This window comes from Marmota flaviventris, chromosome 2 (genome assembly GCF_047511675.1).
Source record: "Marmota flaviventris isolate mMarFla1 chromosome 2, mMarFla1.hap1, whole genome shotgun sequence".
NCBI classification, from domain to species: Eukaryota; Metazoa; Chordata; class Mammalia; order Rodentia; family Sciuridae; genus Marmota; species Marmota flaviventris.
The window spans coordinates 158,862,964-158,882,039 of record NC_092499.1 but is presented as its reverse complement, the minus strand read 5'-3'; the positions used below and the strand labels follow the sequence as shown (position 1 = coordinate 158,882,039).

Sequence of the window (19,076 nt, the reverse complement as noted above, 5' to 3'; positions counted from 1 at the left end):
CAGACCCCTCAGAATCTGCACCACCTGTGAGTCTGACTCACGTGGGCACAGTTCCACACACAACCAACAAACACAGCTTTGATGCTTCTGGTTTTTATTTCATAGTTATTTTTAAAGAATTTAATGCAAGAAGCCCATCAGATGCAATTCAATTATGTTCTTCAAACAAATCCTCCCATTCTTTTTAACCCTCCACAGCTTCACAAAGTATAATTAGAGCTGTATGATTGTAACTGTCCTTGAAACTAGATGCTTTTTTTTCTTTCTTTCTTGTCTTTTTTTTTTTTTTTTTTTTTTGGTACCAGGGATTGAACCCAGGAACACTTAACCACTGAGCTGCATCCCCAGCCTTTTTAATATTTTATTTAGAGACAGGGTCTCACTGAGTTGCTTAGGGCTTCGCTAAATTGCTGAGGCTGGCTTTGAACTTGCGATCCTCCTGCCTCAGCCTCTTGAGCCTCTGGGATTATAGGCGTGAACCACTATGCTTGGCTCATTTCTATTTTAATAAAAAGGGTGTGTGCATCAAGCCAGTGGACTCAGACAAGAGTTTAGAATTTCAGGTGTCCAGATGTTTGGAAAAGGTTAAATATTTTACCTCCATGGCAGTTGGTTTCCTGAAAATTCCTAATGAGGACATTGTATCTGTTGAAGGGAAAAAAAATGACAAAGTAACTGCCATTTTGATGGCTCTACTTGACAGATGTTTGGAGTATAGAAATCTATGTATTATTGAATAATTCTTTTTAATATGCTCAAGAATAAGCAATTTGTAAGCCTGTTTACATTCTCACCATCTGGGTACATTCTGTCACCCATCTGTTTCATGTAATTATGTAATTATCAATATAAGGAAAGAATAGGTGATATAATTAACAACAACAACAAAAAAAATCAACTGATCCACACTGAAGAGTAAAAATGACATGCATCCGTTGAATGGCTTTTTGTTTCTCACCCTTCATTGTCAATTGTTATTTTCACACTCTTTCGGGAGAGCTGCTTTTGCCACAGTGTGTGATCCTTCCCTCTGTCTCTTTCTATCTCTGACATACTCTCTGACTCTCTCTCCTTCACTCACACACACACACGAGCACACATGCACACTCTGTATCTCTCGTGCAGAAACAGGATTTTAAAAGTATTATGGGAGCCACCAGAACTTTGAAAGAAATGAGCAAGGCCTTTTTAGCATTATGCATTGATTCTCTCCCTCTGGGAGAGCCCTCATAGTCATTTCCAGAGGATATAACATAAACAGCTAGAACTCTAGGAAAATGTTAAATTAATTAGTGACAGATGGAAGGATAGGGTAAGTGTGTGGCCCTTCCATACAGCATTTGTACTGCTTTAGGAAAATTCCCATACTTAATGCTTTTGTTTTTAACATCAAGGCTCGAGCCATATATGTTATTTCAAAATAAGATGCAAATCCCAGTGGGTTCACTTCCACATAATCCCATTAAAGTTAGTCCTTGAAGTAGTTCCTTTGTGTGATGGAGGCTTATGGGCAAGCAGATGAAACTCAGGTTACTTGCTCCCCATGGAGCTTCTCCTGGTGCTTAGGGCCAGCATTGGAGGAACAGCAATGAAGGACAGTGGGCACTCGTTTGACCAGGCCCTACTCTGAAGTTCTCCATCGTAACTTGGAACCAGTAGTGGGTCTGTATTTGTGGAAGGGCATCACAGTGATCTTTCCACTCCTTGGCCACCCCACCCCTGCCTCATGCCCTGTTTTTAATCCCTAAACTCAGTTCTCCGAAGGATGGATGTTCCCATAAAGCCTCTGTTCAGCAACAGAGGAAGCCATCATTGCAAATGCAAGGTCTTGACCAAATCTTGGATTTCAGTCCCAAGACAAGCAAAGAAGAGGGGGCCATGCTCTGGACCCATTTAGACGCTAGTCACTATTAAAGATGAAGGTAGAAAATCTTGGCACTTCCTTGCACTGATTCAAAATTGGGGAGCAGGGTCCACATCCTAACCTCCCACTATATATTGCTAAACATCTTGCCCTCACCCCCGGACAGGAATCCTGCCTTCTAGAGTGCTCGTACCTGCTTTCTCTTTCAGGCATGTTCATGGCAGGTAGAACTGCAGATTCATAAAAGTCCAAAGGCTTTTTTTTTTTTAATTTTTTATTGTTGGTTGTTCAAAACATTACATAGTTCTTGACATATCATATTTCACACTTTGATTCAAGTGGGTTATGAGCTCCCATTTTTACCCCGTATACAGATTGCAGAATCATATCAGTTACACATCCATTGATTTACATGTTGCCATACTAGTGTCTGTTGTGTTCTGCTGCCTTTCCTATCCTCTACTATCCCCCTCCCCTCCCCTCTTCTCTCTCTACCCCCTCTACTGTCATTCATTTGTCCCCCTTGTATTATTTTCCCTTTCCCCTCACTTCCTCTTGTATGTAATTTTGTATAACCCTGAGGGTCTCCTTCCATTTCCATGCAATTTCCCTTCTCTCTCCCTTTCCCTCCCACATCTCATCCCTGTTTAATGTTAATCTTCTTTTCATGCTCTTCGTCCCTACTCTGGCCCAAAGGCTTTTTAAGCCATAACTCTCACCAAGAAATTAAAACTCACTTACAGACTGGAACGGGAGTCTGTTGTTCAGTCACTTCTTAAATTCTGCCCAGAACTATAAATATAACTCCCACCCCAAACAGTGCCGCTCTTTTTTGCTAAGGCTTAGTCTGGGTCATTTTGTGAAGTGACAATTTTACATGTTGAGATTGTGTTGTTTTATAGATCATCATGGCATCTTGGGACAGCCTCTTGATGGCACAGAATCTGTCTCAGCTTTGCTTCTGAGTATCTTCCCAAGCGAAAAACTCTATATAAGGGCAGCCACTGGAATCTCCACCCTCATTGTTCCATGTTCAGCAAACAAGTATATAAGGAGTTCCCACCAAAGTTTCTCTTTGTTCATTTGAACCAAGCAATGTTCTTTGCTAAGTCCTCCATGAAGCCAGTAACCATCTTCCAGTCTATCTGTGCTTTTAATTACTTCCTTGAATTTCTTAAAGCAATGGATACCCATAGAACAAGCATACAGAAGAAAATTATTGGCTATAGCAGAGTATTTTAAAGGAATAGGATTGGGGACAATTGTGGCAAGATTACTCGAGGGATTTTGTTGGTTTTGACTTTATATTTGTTTCCTGAATCCAAAATTAAAATTATTTAATTGTAGCCACAACAGACTAATCCATTAAGGATCTTAAAGGGAAGAATAGCATTTGATTCCTAAGAACCTTTCTTTTGCCATTTCTAGTTCTGAAAAGGATTTAATAATGATTTTTTTCAAGAAACATTTCAGTTATACTTTTTAGCATTTCTTTAACAAAAGAGCTTAAAGTGATTGTTTCTCAAGAGAAAATTATTATAAAAGAGTATTTACATATATATAGTCATGTTCAACTGAAAAAAAGAAATGGAAAAAAATCCTTGTGTTCTATACTGAACCATATTAAAAACCATTAAAGCTTAGACTAAACAGTTTTCATTTAACCCTCAAAAGTGGCATTAATTTTTCAAGTAGTAACTGTTGCTTAAGATGCTATTGTGTCTGTGTGATAAATGTTTAATGATTTGGTAGTACATGCATGGCTTAAAATCCATTATTTATTGCACCTTTGCTTGCCTGGCAAAGGTGATGATTTTATAGCCCCAGCAGTCATGCAAACACATTTATACCAAACCGATGACTGATAATAAATTTCCTTACTGTAAATGTCAGTGGGTTTCATGTGTTGCTGCCATTACATCTTGTTTGGAAGCCGAACGCTACACAGTTATGGGAAGCGCCAGATGGTGTCATTAACAAGAACACTGGGACTGTTTACCACTGACGTGCATGTGAGAAATTAAAAGTACGTGACCTATCTTTACACTGAAGCGTGATGTCAGTGGTGAACGGGTGTTAATTATGGAGCAATATGCTTGCTGACTCCCATCCCACTCAGAGGGGTTTTAGGGGATTTTGGGGGAAATGGTTTGTGTTTGAATGTAAACGGAGTGAGCAAAAGGGGAAATTTTCCTTAGGACTCTTGTTTGATTTTGCATTTGTAGTCTCATGTTCCCTGAAAGTCACAGCTGCCAGCATCACATGAGGGTTGCACTCACGGGCAGCAACCCCAGCTCCTGCCAGGACTTCTAGGCAAGGTGAAGCCTTTTGTGTTAATTAATTAAAGCACTATTGTTATAACAGTTTGTTTTGTTCATTTATATTTGTTCTTGTTTTTGTAACTTCAAATATTTTAAACACTATTTTGGACGAGTATCCATTGAAAAACATAGAATTGTTGGGGTTTTGGTTTATTTGTTTTTTGTTTTCTTTTAAAGTGCTATAAAAAACCACCAGGAATCGATTCAGTGAATGAGAAGGAAACGGTGAAAAGTTTCTGGACCGATTTTTCTCATTCTGTGAGCGGCTCATTTCACAAGAATTAGCAGCAGGACTAAGACCTTTATTTTTCCCTGCCCTAATGTGAAATATCTGAATGACTGAAATCAGCCTCTGAATTTTCTATTAAAATGTATCTCTAACTTTTGTTGGGAGGGGCCACTCCCATTTATTGTATTTCAGCCTTCTTCCTGTTGAGGTTTCTGCTTAGCTGTCTGCCAAGCTCTCTCTTCATTTTAATTTTAAAAGAAGGTGGATTTATTTTATTCCTCCCTCCAAGTCCTTCATTGGAACCAAGAGGCGATCCCATTGATGCTGACCACATTCCTTTGAACTTTGTTTGTAGCCTTAGCATACTCTGTAGGAATTTTTAGAAAGGCTTATTCTTTCAAAACATTCATTGTGCATTGCTTTTACAAAAGCTGGGTGAGCCTTTTGGTGTGCGGAATTTTAAAGTCATGTGAAAGAGAATACAAACCATTGTTTGCATTGAGATGAAAGAGGTATGCTTAACTTCTTCAGACTAAATCGGAGATACAATTGGATGTCAACAGAAGTAGTGAGGCTACTTGAAAGATGAATAGTGTGCAGGGAGGCGCACATTAGACATTAGAGTCACACATGTTAGCTTGCTCACTGGACATGTAAGGGTGTATTGAAAATATCCAAGGGGCAAAAATAAAGAAACGGTGGGAAGAGAGCAAGATGGGAAAGTTGTACCTGTGTAACAGCACATGCTTGGACAGAAGTTCTCAGAAAAAATGAGTTTTCTTCTACTGCTGTCATTTTCCCAGCAAATGAACCAGAGGCCTAAACCAAGAGTGCAAATATAACCACTTACCCTGACCTGAGCCACAGCTTGTCCCCTGGGGGAATAGAAGTTCTCATGTTATTCTCTGCTTAGAGATTTACTAAGTAATATTGGCAAATGGGAGGTGGCAGCATGGACACAATTGGGTCATCAGTCTTCCCTCCCTGCCTTCTGTCCTGACCCCTTAGGTCCTTTCTTTGGCTGCTTCCTGTATCAACGAATGCCCATTTCACCTTTCCAAGGCCTCCTACCCAGGACATCATCTGCAGACCCATTCATAAAAGTTAATTGGGTTCTTCAGGAGATGTGTTGTTCTTCCAAACCCTTGCCCTGGCTCTTCCTTTTCTTCCAGAAAGTTGTTCTCTGCCTTGTCCACCTAGAAATATCCCATTGATCCTTCCAGATCCAACTCATCTGTCCCGTTCTCCTGGAGGCCTTCCCTAACTTTCCTTGCCATCCTAGGCCAACTTCAGTAGACCCATGTCTTCCCAGCTAGGTCCAGAGGAAGCCCCTAGCTGAGCATAGCCCACCCCACCGACTCAAAGAACCATGAAGGAAATGAATGCTTATTCTTTAAATTCTCTGCCTTCTAGACTGATTTCTTACGCAGCAGTAGTTTCCATTTTGTTTGTTGACTTGTCTGTGTCCCCATCTAATGAGAACTCCTTAAAGACAGGAAGCATAGTATGTGCTCTATATCCATTGTTGACTTGAACTCTCTGTTCAAATTTTGATGGTAAAACTTGGGGATAGTGGGAGGTTATCCCAAAGCCCCAGAATGACTTTTCACATGCACTTACCCTTTTCACCAAGTAGTTAGACGGGTCTTGTTACTAGTATTAAAAGATAGCAGGCTCAAAATGGAGTCACTCATGCTCAAGTCCTACCTTACAAAGTGAAATCTATGCTGTGTATTTACAAGATCTGACCTTCTGAGAAATGAGAAAAGAGATGGTAGGCAAATCCCAATTATTTGAACAATATTTTCCTTAAACCCCTGTAAGAAAAGTAACCTTGAAATCACCAGTGGGTTATTTGTTCATCATTTTTACTTTCTTCCTTTTTTTTTTTTTTTCTGCCTATAAAACTTACCCACTCTGGCTCATTGGAGCTCCTTACCATTTTGTACATTGGATGCCAGAATTTCAAGAACTGCTAATAAAAACCTCTCATATCTTTGAAATTCAATTTATTGCAATTTTGTTAACACTAGATATTGATTTCATCCAAACCTTTTTTTTTTTTTTTTCCTTCAGTGTTGCATCTCTCCTTGGGGACCTGACTCTGTGACATCAAAACTTTTGGCTATTTATTTATGTGCTGCTTTTGGTACTCTAAGGGTTGATAGATTCCAGCCTACTTTCAGGGTATTAAGTGCAAAATATTTTAAAGCAGCAACTTGGATACCTATAAGAATTTTGTGGACCTCTCTCTCTCTGTCTCCCTTTCTCTCTTTGGCAGTACTGAGGATTGAACACAGGACTTCATGAATGCTAGGCAATTGCTCTGCCACTGAGCTACAACCTTAGCCCCTACCTGTGCATCTCTCCATAAACCACCCTTTTATTTTTAGAAGGGCAAACAACTAGCAATACAACTTTTTTTTTAACTTAACAAAAACCTTAGAATACATTTCACATAGACTACCTTGTATAGTCTCTGATTTCTTACCTTATCACTAAGACATTCATAGTCAAGGTCTATATTATAAACATGTAGATATGATGTGTGTGATAATGTGATGTAAGAAATATATAGCTGGTCTTTCCTCACAGCTCCTGGCCAAAGCCCCTGAAACATTTGTAACTTCCTAAATTATAAAAGCAACTGGGACATTTTTTGTTATAATATTTGTTTTTTGTCCTTTGTTCCTGAAGCAGCTCCGGTGTAATAAAGGTGAAAGGAGTATCTTTAATTATTAATAACAAGCCATTTTCACCACACTTGAGTTTATATTTTCTGAAATCCCCTAAGAATGGGGGCTGCTTGCTAGGGGAACCAACCATGTGACTCAAGGAGTTGGAACTTTCCAGTCCACCCTGCAAGCTCTGGGGACAGGAGAGGGGCTAGAAATTGATCTCATCACTGACTGTGATTTAATCAATCATGCCAATGTGGTGAGACATTTGTAAAAAGCCTAATGCAAAGGGTTTAGGGAAATTCCAGGTTGGTGGCAGGTGCTGGGAGCCTGGCTCACCTGGAAAGCACTGGAAGTTCCGTCTCCCTTCTCCATACCATGCCCTATACATCTAGCTATTTCTGCATTCTAGCCTTGTTTTATAAATGGGTAATCTAGCAAGTAAATTTAATGAGTTCTGCAAGCCAGCATTTCTAGCAAATTATCCAACAGTAGGAGGGCTTGTGGGAACCTCCAGTTGATAGCCAGTTGGTCAGAAGTACAGGTGACAACCTGGACTTGCAATTAGTACTTGAAATGGGGGTGGGTGGGGAGCAGAGTTGTGGGGTTGACCCCAAGGACATAGTATCAGAATTAACTGTGGGACACATATCTGTTGATGGAGAATTGATTGCCTGGGGAGAAACCCCACACATCTGGTGTCAGAATATTTTGTGTGAGAGAATGTAGAAACAAACAACGGTGTTTGTTTTAGCTTTGTTTCCTTTCAGTGTACTTTATATTGGAAGACAATTTTTGTTATTGGATACCTATAAGAAAATGCCATCATTTCAGAAGGGTACTGTTTAATAGGATGGAAGAATGCCTTCCATCACTTTTGAAAGTAAGTGTTTCCAAAACCTTTAAGGCCACCCCTTCATTTGATTCCTGTAGTAGTGATTATTTAATGGGAAAATAGAATTGAGAATGATTAAGTAACTAGATGTAAAGTCAATGAGATTTTTTTAAAAAGAGATACATATGTAATATGGTAGTATTTTCTGCTTTTACAGTGGTGTAAGTCGGGGGCTGTGGTTGTGGCTCAGCGGTAGAGCGTTCACCTAGCACATGTGAGGCGCTGGGTTCAAGCCTCAGCACCACATAAAATAAATAAATAAACTAAAAGTATTGTGTCCAATTACAACTGCAAAGTTAAAAAAAATAGTGATGCAAGTCAGGTAACTGGTTCTGTTAACCATTTTCTTGCCATAGATTTGTCTCATTCCTACTTTCCCTGTTGTTCACCTGAAGAAGTCATTTCTTTAGTAGGTGTATTGAAAATCCTTACAGAAGCTGACACACAACAGACAGGATTCCATCAGAATGTTGCAGAAGCTCAGAGAACATTTCACTTGATGCTACTCAAGTTGTGAAAGAAGAGAAACAGAGCCATTTAAGGTCACCTTGGGACTGATATTGGGAATTAATGATTAAATTCAGTGTCTTTGAAAAGCCAACAGTGGATGTCCCTTGCCAGTGTTTGTGTATGCATCATCAATCATATTTAAATGATTCTATGCGCTACTTTTTCAGAGCCATTATTTAATTAAAAGCAAGCGAGTTAACCACCTAACTATATCAAATCTAAGATATTATCAAATGTAAGATGCATCTTTATTTTATGTGCCATTAAGAAAATAATGTGGCCAATTACACTGTGATACAATATCTTAATAAAAGTTCTGAACAACATATGAATCAGTCATATAAATCATTGCTTTGAAGTTTCTTTCATCTATTCAGAGAGAGGAGGCAATTTGTGTTCTCTCCCATTGCAATTTTTGCTGGATGATAGAGAAAATGTTTTGCATGTTCCTCAGTAACAAACTATAACATGGCTTCATCTACTTGTGGGCATGTATCATCCTTTATTTGCTCCCAAAAAGCACTCAATAGTTGCATTGGAAGAAAATACAGAATTACTGTCATTCCTCCAGTGACTAGTATTTGTTTCACTAATATCAAATTTGTACCCTGCTGCTCAGTTTCTGAGCCTGTCTGGGAACACAATAAGTGTGTATTTCAATGCCAAATCACGTTGTAATCTTTTTGAAGACATTGTCAAGAGCAGATAAAGTCAATGCATAATGTACATATTGCACACATGACTCTCTTGAAGTGATGACAGTGAACAGCCACAGCCAAGTCACCCATGCACAAGTAGAGACAACTGTGTTTCTTCTGCTGCCTGGCTGGATGCAATTGTTAGGATGCCACTGACTGTAAGTCTGATCTCAGGAATGCTAATGTGGAAAAAGCATGCAAGCTAGAATTGATGAAATCCACTAAAGTCACTCAATTCAATTTCCAGAACACTTTTTTCTACTATAAATGTTAAATAGAATAGATTGACCAATAGTTTTGTTGACAATTTTAACTTTCTACAATGTGTACAAAATAATGATAATGGCCAGGTGGGTAATATAGGTATAGGAAGGATCAGAACAATGGAATTGTTAAGAAAAATATAAGAAAAATGCAAGTTAAGGTAATTAACTCGTTATATTGGCTTAAGAACTATGGTAGAGACCAATCTTTTTCCCCCAATATCCATTCTTTTCTTTAACCTTACTGACAGGACCTCAGTTTTACTTAAGGCAGCAATGTGCCTAACTAAGAGAGTACATTTCTAGCTTCCCTCACATCTGGCATGACCATGGTACTAAGTTTTGGCCACTAGATGGAAGTTATTAGACTAGGAACTCTGGGAAAGCTGCTCAAAGGAATTCATTCCCTTTGGAAAGCCCTTGTTTTCTTTCCTTCCTCCTTCTATCTGTTGCCTGGAATGAGGATATGATGTCTGGATCTCAAGCAGCCACCAAGATCATCTTTGCAGATAGAAGCCATGCAGTAGGATGGTGAATTGTGCAGGTAGAAGGACCCTGGGTCTCTGATCAGCTCATGGCACTGCCTCAGCATCCCTGGGCATCATATTGCCAGCTCTTGCATAAGAAATTATCTTCCATCCTTTTTAATAAGCTACTAGTATTTGGGGCTTCCCATTATATGCAGCATAGCCCAACTATAAACAGGAAACTTCTTGCTTCAGTTAGGATTCCATCTATATGCAAGAATGCCACAAGAATCTGTTAAGTCCCCACTCAATACATAATGAGGTAATGAAAAGGAATTAAAGGCATGATAGTTCCTTAAAATTTCTTTAATTGTCCATGTGTAATGTTACGAATAATTTTTCAAAGGCAAAATGAATGTTCTGTTCACTTCACGAACATTTAATGAGTGCCTTAAGTGTGCACAGTACACTGGTGGAGATGCAGTCATGAGGTCTTGCAATTACCATGGCCCATTCTTGGCTGCCATATTGCATGATTTTGTATATGTTCTTTCTGGATATTAAGAAAGAAGTCAAACAGTGTCTTTGAGTCATCATTACTTTCAGCAAATGCCACAGACAGAACAATTTGCAGTTTCTGAAATGTTGGAGCTAGAAAATTGTTGGGAGCTTCCACCTTCCCAACCACCCCTCCCTGCAAAAAAAGTAAGAATTCTCTGTAGCACAAGGTTCAAACCCATAACATCTCAATAGACTTCCCATGCTCTACCAGACAAAGGTGTGGTGTTCATATCTACCTTTGGTCTTTTTTAATATTTTTATTGGAAAATATTTTTGAAATTGCATTTCCTATCTGTGGAAGAGATTTCCAACTGATTGGTTCAATTTAAGCGTGTATACCATGCTACCCTTTATTTATCTGGCAAATATTTCAATGAATGAGGTCCACTTATGAACTATGAACTTTGGAATCTTCTCTGACATTAGTAGCACTGTGAATCTGTCATCATTTGTTTTGCTCAAATTGGGAAAACAAGGGGCTTCTCCAAAGAGAAAAGAGAATGGAGAAGCATAGGGAAAAAAACATTACATTTATAAAGCAAAAGTAGGCTTATTAAGGATTTCAGAAATTTTATTCCTAATGGGTTTGAATCTCTCCATCTTCCATTTTCTTGCATGGGCAGAGCTCCCTTTGAAGTCTTTGGAAGCTTTCTGTAAGAAAAAAATATATATACACATGGGTGTGAGCTGAAAATTGAGCTCATTGTTTTGCCCTTTTAAAACGTATTTTTCAAAGATTTGCCTTTCATATTGCAGATGGGAGAGAGGATGTGCAATTTTACCTTGTGTAACATCTTTGCCTGAAAAGCTCAAAGTATTTGTAGACATTTTTAAATGAATAGTTCCCATGTTTGCCTGCTGAGGAAGGCAGAGGTTGGTATAATTTACTTCCATTTTACAACTGAGGAAACCGATGTTTAAGGAAAAGAGGCTCCGAATCTCAACCAGTAGCAGAGTTAAGGAAACAAGCCCAAACCTTACCACCAGACTAATGACACCCAGTCTGATGATCCCACCATTTGATTGGTACCTCCAAAAGAAATACTGTCATTAGAAGAAAAGCACCACAGATATTGTCATGTTCCATTTTCATATGAACCTTGCATTTATTATGTGGGATCATTTGTATTTATTTTGACACATTTATAGTTTACTGGCCTCTTTGTATTTTAGTAGCTTCTGATTGGGACATATTATTGAATGCTATTGTGATCATTGTAACTCATTCTAAGTACTGTGAAGAAACCAAATCAGATGTGGAGATGTGGAATTCAGGCCTATATATGTCAGGTAAAGTTATATATGGTCAATTTCTATAGACATAGAACAGGTAACGAATATGTATAAAATTCAAAATTATGTACCTTGAGGTCTCTTAATAAATGTAGGTGAGTTATAGCATCAACTCAACCAAGTATGCATATCAACATCATTTTTACTAATAATGCCAAACTTAACCTCAAATACTTCTAAATCCCTTGTTTAGTCATTTAAGGAACTGAAAAAGAATCAACTAAAATAATCATGGATATTAGAAATTACATCACACCCTTTAAAACGGATTCAAGAAATGCAAAGCTAGCATATCTAATCTTTTACCATTTATTGAATGCCCCAAATGTATGCCAGGATGTGTTCAGATACAATAAAACAAAGATGTAACTCCTGACCTCCAGGAACAAGAAAGTCCACTGAAGTGTGGCTGACAAAATAAATAGATATAAGTGACCAAACACTACCACAGATGGCTCATCATGCACATGTACAGTCTTCTGTTCTCAAAAACCCAATGGAAATTACAGATAAAGAGGTTAAAACTTGGGCTGGGTTGTGGCTGAGCGGTAGAGCATTTACCTAGCATGCGTGAGGCACTGGGTTTGATTCTCAGCACCACATACAAATAAATAAAATAAAGTCCATCAACAACTAAAAAAAATTTTAAAAAGTACTTAAATGCCTTTTCACTTCTGTTCCCAACTTTCTCATCTCAACCCCTCTCCTCTCCCAACTGACCTTTACTGTCTCTTTTCCTGGGAAATTTCCCCTCCTAACAGGAGTGTCCCATATTATCACTTTCCTTTCCTATCTGAGGGATAGAAGGTAAGGTTTGCATGTATTTTAAACTCATTATAATCGTCCACATCAATTTTAAGGAACATTTTTCTTTTAACCTTAAAAGGTTAGCTTATACATCCAAATGCACGGCTTATTCCTTCTTACTGGGGTACACATTGACCTCTGCATTGAAGATCATCCCTTTGTCATTAGAAAATAGAATCAGAAATGTCTGAAAAGAATATGGAAGAGGCTGATTGCTCATCCATGTTATTATTGCTATGGTATGTAGATAAATAGCTTATAGTCCCCTCTCTTCAAACTTTGAAACAATTCACTATTACAAGGCACATTCAATTTCTGTCTACAAAATATAAGTCAATAGATAGGATTTTTCTTTTTATTTCACCACTAAGAAACTCAGATCCCAGACAAGATCTCCCTATGCATGGAACTTTTTTTTTTTTTTTTTTTTTTGGTAAATGTTTTTCTTTGCCATGAAAACTTGTAGTTTGAAGGAATATAAAGGAAGGAAACATTTTGCTTTTATTAAAAATAATGTGTATTTCCTGCTTATGGACAAAATTAACCAGCAGCAAAAGCCATCTTCATTTACCATTTGTCATTAAAAGGTTTCTGAGGTGGGAAGATTTCTTTTTTCTTTCTTTATTCTTTTTTTTAAGGCATATAAAAATGATATCTAGGACCAAAAAAAATGTTTTCATTTTAGGTCAGACTATTTTATCATACCTGATGATAGATATGTTTTCAATTAAAATCCGTTGTAAAATTGGGTGTACTGTGCATCCTTGTGATGCCCGATCACTCTCCTGAGACACCCACCATCATTGGTACAGATCTCTAACTCTTGACACCCAGGGCCACTTTGTGTATTTAGCAGTTAGAAAGGTGATTTCTGAGGCCTGGCAGCTGTTGGTGTTAAAGCTATTGTGTAGGAAACAAAAGCCATTCTGTTCTGTTCCCCAGCCGCCTTTGTATCCTTGATACTGGAGCTGTTTCACAAATGAGGTATAATTCTTTACCAGGGAATTTCATTACTGCCCATGTTTCAACGTTAGCTTTGACAGCAGAGGAGAATGTCTGAACGCACCTCCTTATGGAAAGAATCTTGATTTCTGACCTCTGTTAAGATGCTTGCATTTAAAATCTGTGAATTAGACCTGCGATTAGATGCCATCCTAACAGCTCACACACTTCCTACCTTCCTCACTCTAAACCACCAAGCCCAAGGCTAGCTAGAGTGAATTTTCTGTCAGCCTACTTGTCTTGAAAACACTGGGACACCCACATAAACCAGTATAAGCTAGAATCTTTGCACGATTCCTCATTGACCTGGGAAATCCTCATAGAGCTGATCAGAGCTGACGGTTATTTGAAAAACCTGAAATTTGCCATCCCAAAGGATATTCATTGTTTTCATTTAGAAAGTATCTTAGTCTAGGAAGTTTTCTGTTGCATGTTAAAATAAATAAATTGGCCTAAACAATAGAGGAAATGTAGGCTCCCTCATTCTCACCTTCCATCCCTCCCTCAGCTGTGCCTTTTGCTAGAGGTGAGTATATTACCCACTTCACTCTACCACATGACTTTCAACAGGCAATAGAAGCATTGCTTATTTTCAATTACCCTCTTAAATTTCTCCCTTTGCCATGGGAAGCTCATGCCCCAGCTCTCTCTCATCCAAAAAGAGAAAGGTGAGGTGGGTCTGGAAGTTTCATGGCAACCAGGCCCAGCCTACTTCCAGCTGACCCAGAGTTTTATGAGTGAGAATAAGTGACACTTATTTGCATTCTGGAGGGTTTGCTGTGCAGCACTATGATGGCAATGTCTGCTGATAATGTATTGTTCATATAACTGAAGAGTGCATGGGCTTCAGGTAGGGTTTGAAAGGAATTCCTGCTCTATTTCTCTGATTCTCTTGAGCCCAGATGGTTTTTGACTTTGTGGCATGATGACTGTAGCCATTTCAGGCTTCACATCTGCAACCCCATACCATCTCGTGTGCAAGAGAGCAAGAGAGTTTTCTGCAATCATCATACAAAAATCCTGGCCTTCACTCTGCTTAGGCCAACCTAAATCATGTGTCCATCCTAGACCAATTATTGAGCAAGGAGGGTGGGGTTCTCGACTTGGACCCCTTCTTGAAGATGGGAGTGAATCCAATCTCTTCCCAGATCCATGGTGTTTCAAAGGTGGGAGTAGGGATTGAGTCAGATTCTGAGAGGCACCAGGAACCTTGTTTCATATTCCTATTAAAAAGTAATTTGGGGCTGGGGATGTGGCTCAAGTGGTAACATGCCCGCCTGGCATGTGCGGGGTGCTGGGTTCGATCCTCAGCACGACATAAAATAAATATATAAAGATGTCCACCAAAAACTGAAAAATAAATATTTTAAAAGATTCTCTCTCTCTCTCTCTCTCTCTCTCTCTCTCTCTCTCTCTCTCTCTCTTCTCTCTCTCTTAAAAAAAAGTAATTTGGCTGAAGATATTTTTCTATCTCCATGTGGCTAGAGAGAGGGGATTTATCCTCTCAAACTTAAATGCTACTTGGTAAATGGCAAAGCATTAGCCCACACCCATGCTACCTGAAGGTAGGTGGGAGCCCACTTAAAATAGTACTTTGCAAAATTAACTTATGGGCATCCCAACTCTTGGAATCTCAGGATTTTAAGAAAACAAAAAAAGTTGGTTTGACCTACTAGAATTTAGAGGCTTCTGACGTCTGTAAAATCTTTCTTTGTACATTTTAATGCAGCCTCTTTAGGAAAGAAAATTGAACAACTAACTAATCCAGGTAATTTTTGCAAACATGGACGTTAAAGGGATCACTAGTTACTTTCTGTACTTCTGAGAGTCTTCTGTACTTTCAGATACCCTAAAACACTGAACAATCCTTCTCATTCAACAAATGTTTGTCATTCAAGAAGTAGTATTGATGGCCAACTGTCTACAAGGTACCATGTTAAGTAGTGTGAGGGATACAAAAATGAATAAAAGTTAATACTTGTCTTAAAGTACCCAACTAAAATAATTATCACTCAACAGTGTCAGAAAACCTTGATCAGGAAAACTTGGTCAGGAAAACGGTGAGACATTTCAAGGAACTGCAGAATCTTAGGAAGTGGCTTGGTTGTGTAATTGTAGGATTATTTGCCTTGTTATCTCTAATCATTAAGCATTTCAGTTCTGCAGGAAACGTTTCTCCGCAATGAAACAATATCATCCAAATCAAGCACAATTTTTGTGTGTGTGTGTGTGTGTGTTAGGCATTAATATATTCTCCCATTAATTTCTTAAAAATACTTTCCCTATATTTTGCCTTGGCTGCCACATGGGCATTTTTAGGTTTGATTTGCCAGTGATATTCTCATTAAATGATTCCACATAATTACAATCTGGGGTTGCTGACTCAGCTACATTTTTCTCAATGTCTCTGTACTCTTTTCTTCTAGTTGAGTTATGCCTTGAACCACACAAACAGAAAACTAACGTTGGAACCTAAAATAACTGTCAATGCCAGGATTGTTGTGGTTGGTGCATCCACTGTGGGAATTTCCTTCCTAGAGACATTGATATTTTGGTGAGTTGTTTTTGTTATATTTACTTATTTATAACAGTTCTCTTCCTACACCTTAAGAGAGTCCCTTGACAGGACAGACTTGAGTATGTCTGTCACCACACAGCTTTGCCTAGGTGGATTAGTGAATCCGGGGAATATCCTAACTTGGGGTGGGGGGGTAGCAAGCAATAGCCCCCAGGCCAAATCTGACTTGCCACCTGCTTTTGTGAATGAAACATCATTGGAACACAGCCACTCTCATTTATTTAAGTGGTATATGTGGTCATTTTCATGCTACAGAGGTAGATTTGAGTAGCTACAACAAGACCATATATCCTACAATGCCTAAAATAGGTACTGCCTGTTTCCAGAAAAATGGTTTCTGGATCCCTTCTATATGAGTGTTTCCATTACTGTCCAGATCATAAGAGCCACCTGGAACACCTGTTAAAGGTGCAGATTCTTGTTTTCTCCAATTTAAGGATGCTGATTCATAATGTGGTCTGTGGGGGGCGGGGAATGGGAGGATTAGATTAATTCTAGATAGGGCAAAGGGGAGGGAAGAGAAGAGAGGGGGCATGGGAGTAGGAAAGGTGGTGGAATGAGATGGACATTATTACCCTAAGTACATGTATGAAGACACAAATGATGTGACTCTACTTTGTGTACAACCAGAAATATGAAAAACTGCTCTATTTGTGTAATATGAATTGTAATGTATTCTGCTGTCATATATAACAAATTAAAATTTTAAAGAAAGATACAGATTCTCAGAATCAACACCAGACATGCAGAGTCAGAAACTCCTGGGAGGAGTCTGTAATCGGTTCTGAACAGGTACTCCAGATAATCAGGTTTGGGAGCTAGTTTTGACTTCATGCATCAAAAATTGGCATTCAAAAGTGGTGTGCTACCAAGGACCTCTCTTCCAACCAGTTAGTTTGGGTAAAACCCTTCAATGAAGATCAGAGTAAAACCCTTTAAGGAAGCTGGAGGCCTGCACATCTCTCCTGATGCTGTTCTCATTAACCCCATGGCACTAAATCAGCCTTCCTTTCAGAGCCCATTTTCCTGATAGGTGATTCCACAGAATTCCCAGCTTTTCCAATCTCTCTCCATCTGCTCATTGGATTTCAGCACCTCTTTATAAGGAAGAACCCTGGGTTCAAGTCCAAGAACTTGGGATCATGCCCTGGCATTGCTAGGACCTGACATGGAAACCTGGTGTGTGGCCTAACCTCTCTCAGACTCAATTTCCTCTTTTACTCTATTTTAAAGTGTAATTTAGTTATAATTGACACAGTAGTTGTACATATTTATGTGGCATATTATACACTTATATAATAATCATATTTGGGTAATTGGCATATATAATGAGAGCATTCAACATCCTCTCTACTATTTGGACATACACAATTAATTGTTGTCAACCATAGTTACTGAACCCTGCTATAGAACATTAGAAGTTGTTCCTTCTATTCAGCTGCACCCCTATACATATTAACTATTCCTCGTTTACTCTTTCAGATTCTCATAGATGTTTTTAAAGAGTTTGAGAGACCACAGAACTCTGAATGTAAAAAGCCCAGTTTGGGGGCTGGCAGAGTACCTCAGGGGTAGGAACCCTGACCAAGCATGTACCAGGCCCTGGTTTCAATCCCCAGCACTGCGCGTGCACATACACCCACACAAAGCCAATTTTCCCCCAAATTATTTACTCCAAATTACATGAGAAACTTTATCTACTATTCAAAACTACAGGTGCTCAGAGTTAAATGAGAGATGCAGCCCACCAAGTCAACAAAGTTAGGAGCCCAAGAATGATGGGTGGGGCCCATGGGAGGTTGGATAAGAAAAGGAATGAGAAAATGACCCCTCAGTGGCCCTATGTCTGGATAACCTGGAGATGAGCTAACCCCAAGTGATGATTTTCTTCAGATGATTTTCCTCATTTGACATCATATTAACCAGATAAACAAAGAACTGAGTTGGTTGGTTGTTTCCCCCCCCCCCCCCCCCCAGTTTCTAGCCAATTTGTTCAATTCTTTGGAACATATCCTTTGTTAAACAGAAATAAAGTACATATTGTTATTGAAGTTAGCAGTAGAGTTCATATGCTTAAATATTGTGGCCAGTTTGTGGCAATATTTCATTATAAGAATGAAATAATGAGAAGTAATGTGGCATATTTATTTTCCTGTGTGTACCATATTGTACCAAGGCTTGCTTGTTCTGTTGGGTACCTTCATCTAAGATTTCTGAACAGCAAGTCTTATGCAACCACTGTTGAATGATGAATTATCAGGGTGGAGTTGTGAAATTATGGGAGTCAAGAAATGATTATAAACAGGTCTTAAATCTTAATTTGGCTTTATATTCAGTCATAAAATTTTATTTTAAATGATTACATTAAGATATACATGCAATTCTCTTTTCATGGAATTGACTTAAATTTAATAAAGACAAATATAAATTTTGATATAAGTACCGGGTTGATTGAATTCCCCAATCTGAAAGACCTTTTTAAAGCATTCTAAAGTACTCATAATTCTTTATCATCATTACAGAGATTATGTACACTAAAAATAGACTGGTATCAGTTTACGGATCTGTAATCCTTAAGAGAGGAAATAGTTTCTCATTATTTTCTCTAATTATTTTAAATTAGCAATCACCATAGTAACCTACTGCATATTTTACTTCACCAGTTTAGTTGCCACTTAAGCTAAATTTTATACGTGATTTTAACTGGAATGAAATTGAAGAAGTAGTTTTCATCAAACGTTAGGTGAAATGAGTCCCAATGAGGACTAAATCCACATTTTGGAAGCAAGATTTTAAAAAATCACTCTCCTTGTACTTTTGAGCTGCATTATTAGACTCAGCAAGTAGATTGTAGTTTCTGGAAAAATCCATTTGAGACCCAGTGCAGTGACCTCTTTTTCCAGAAACTGG

The 19,076-nt window shown here is 38.6% G+C and overlaps 1 protein-coding gene across 1 annotated transcript in view; it reads left to right on the top strand.

The window, feature by feature from the left end:
* Cfap61 (cilia and flagella associated protein 61) overlaps window positions 1-19,076 on the top strand; it is a 253,731-nt gene that overhangs the window by 114,947 nt on the left and 119,708 nt on the right. Inside the window, exon 18 of the mRNA XM_027953760.2 lies at window positions 16,015-16,142. Coding sequence (XP_027809561.2) covers window positions 16,015-16,142 — 128 coding nt within the window. The remainder of the gene's footprint in view (window positions 1-16,014; window positions 16,143-19,076) is intronic.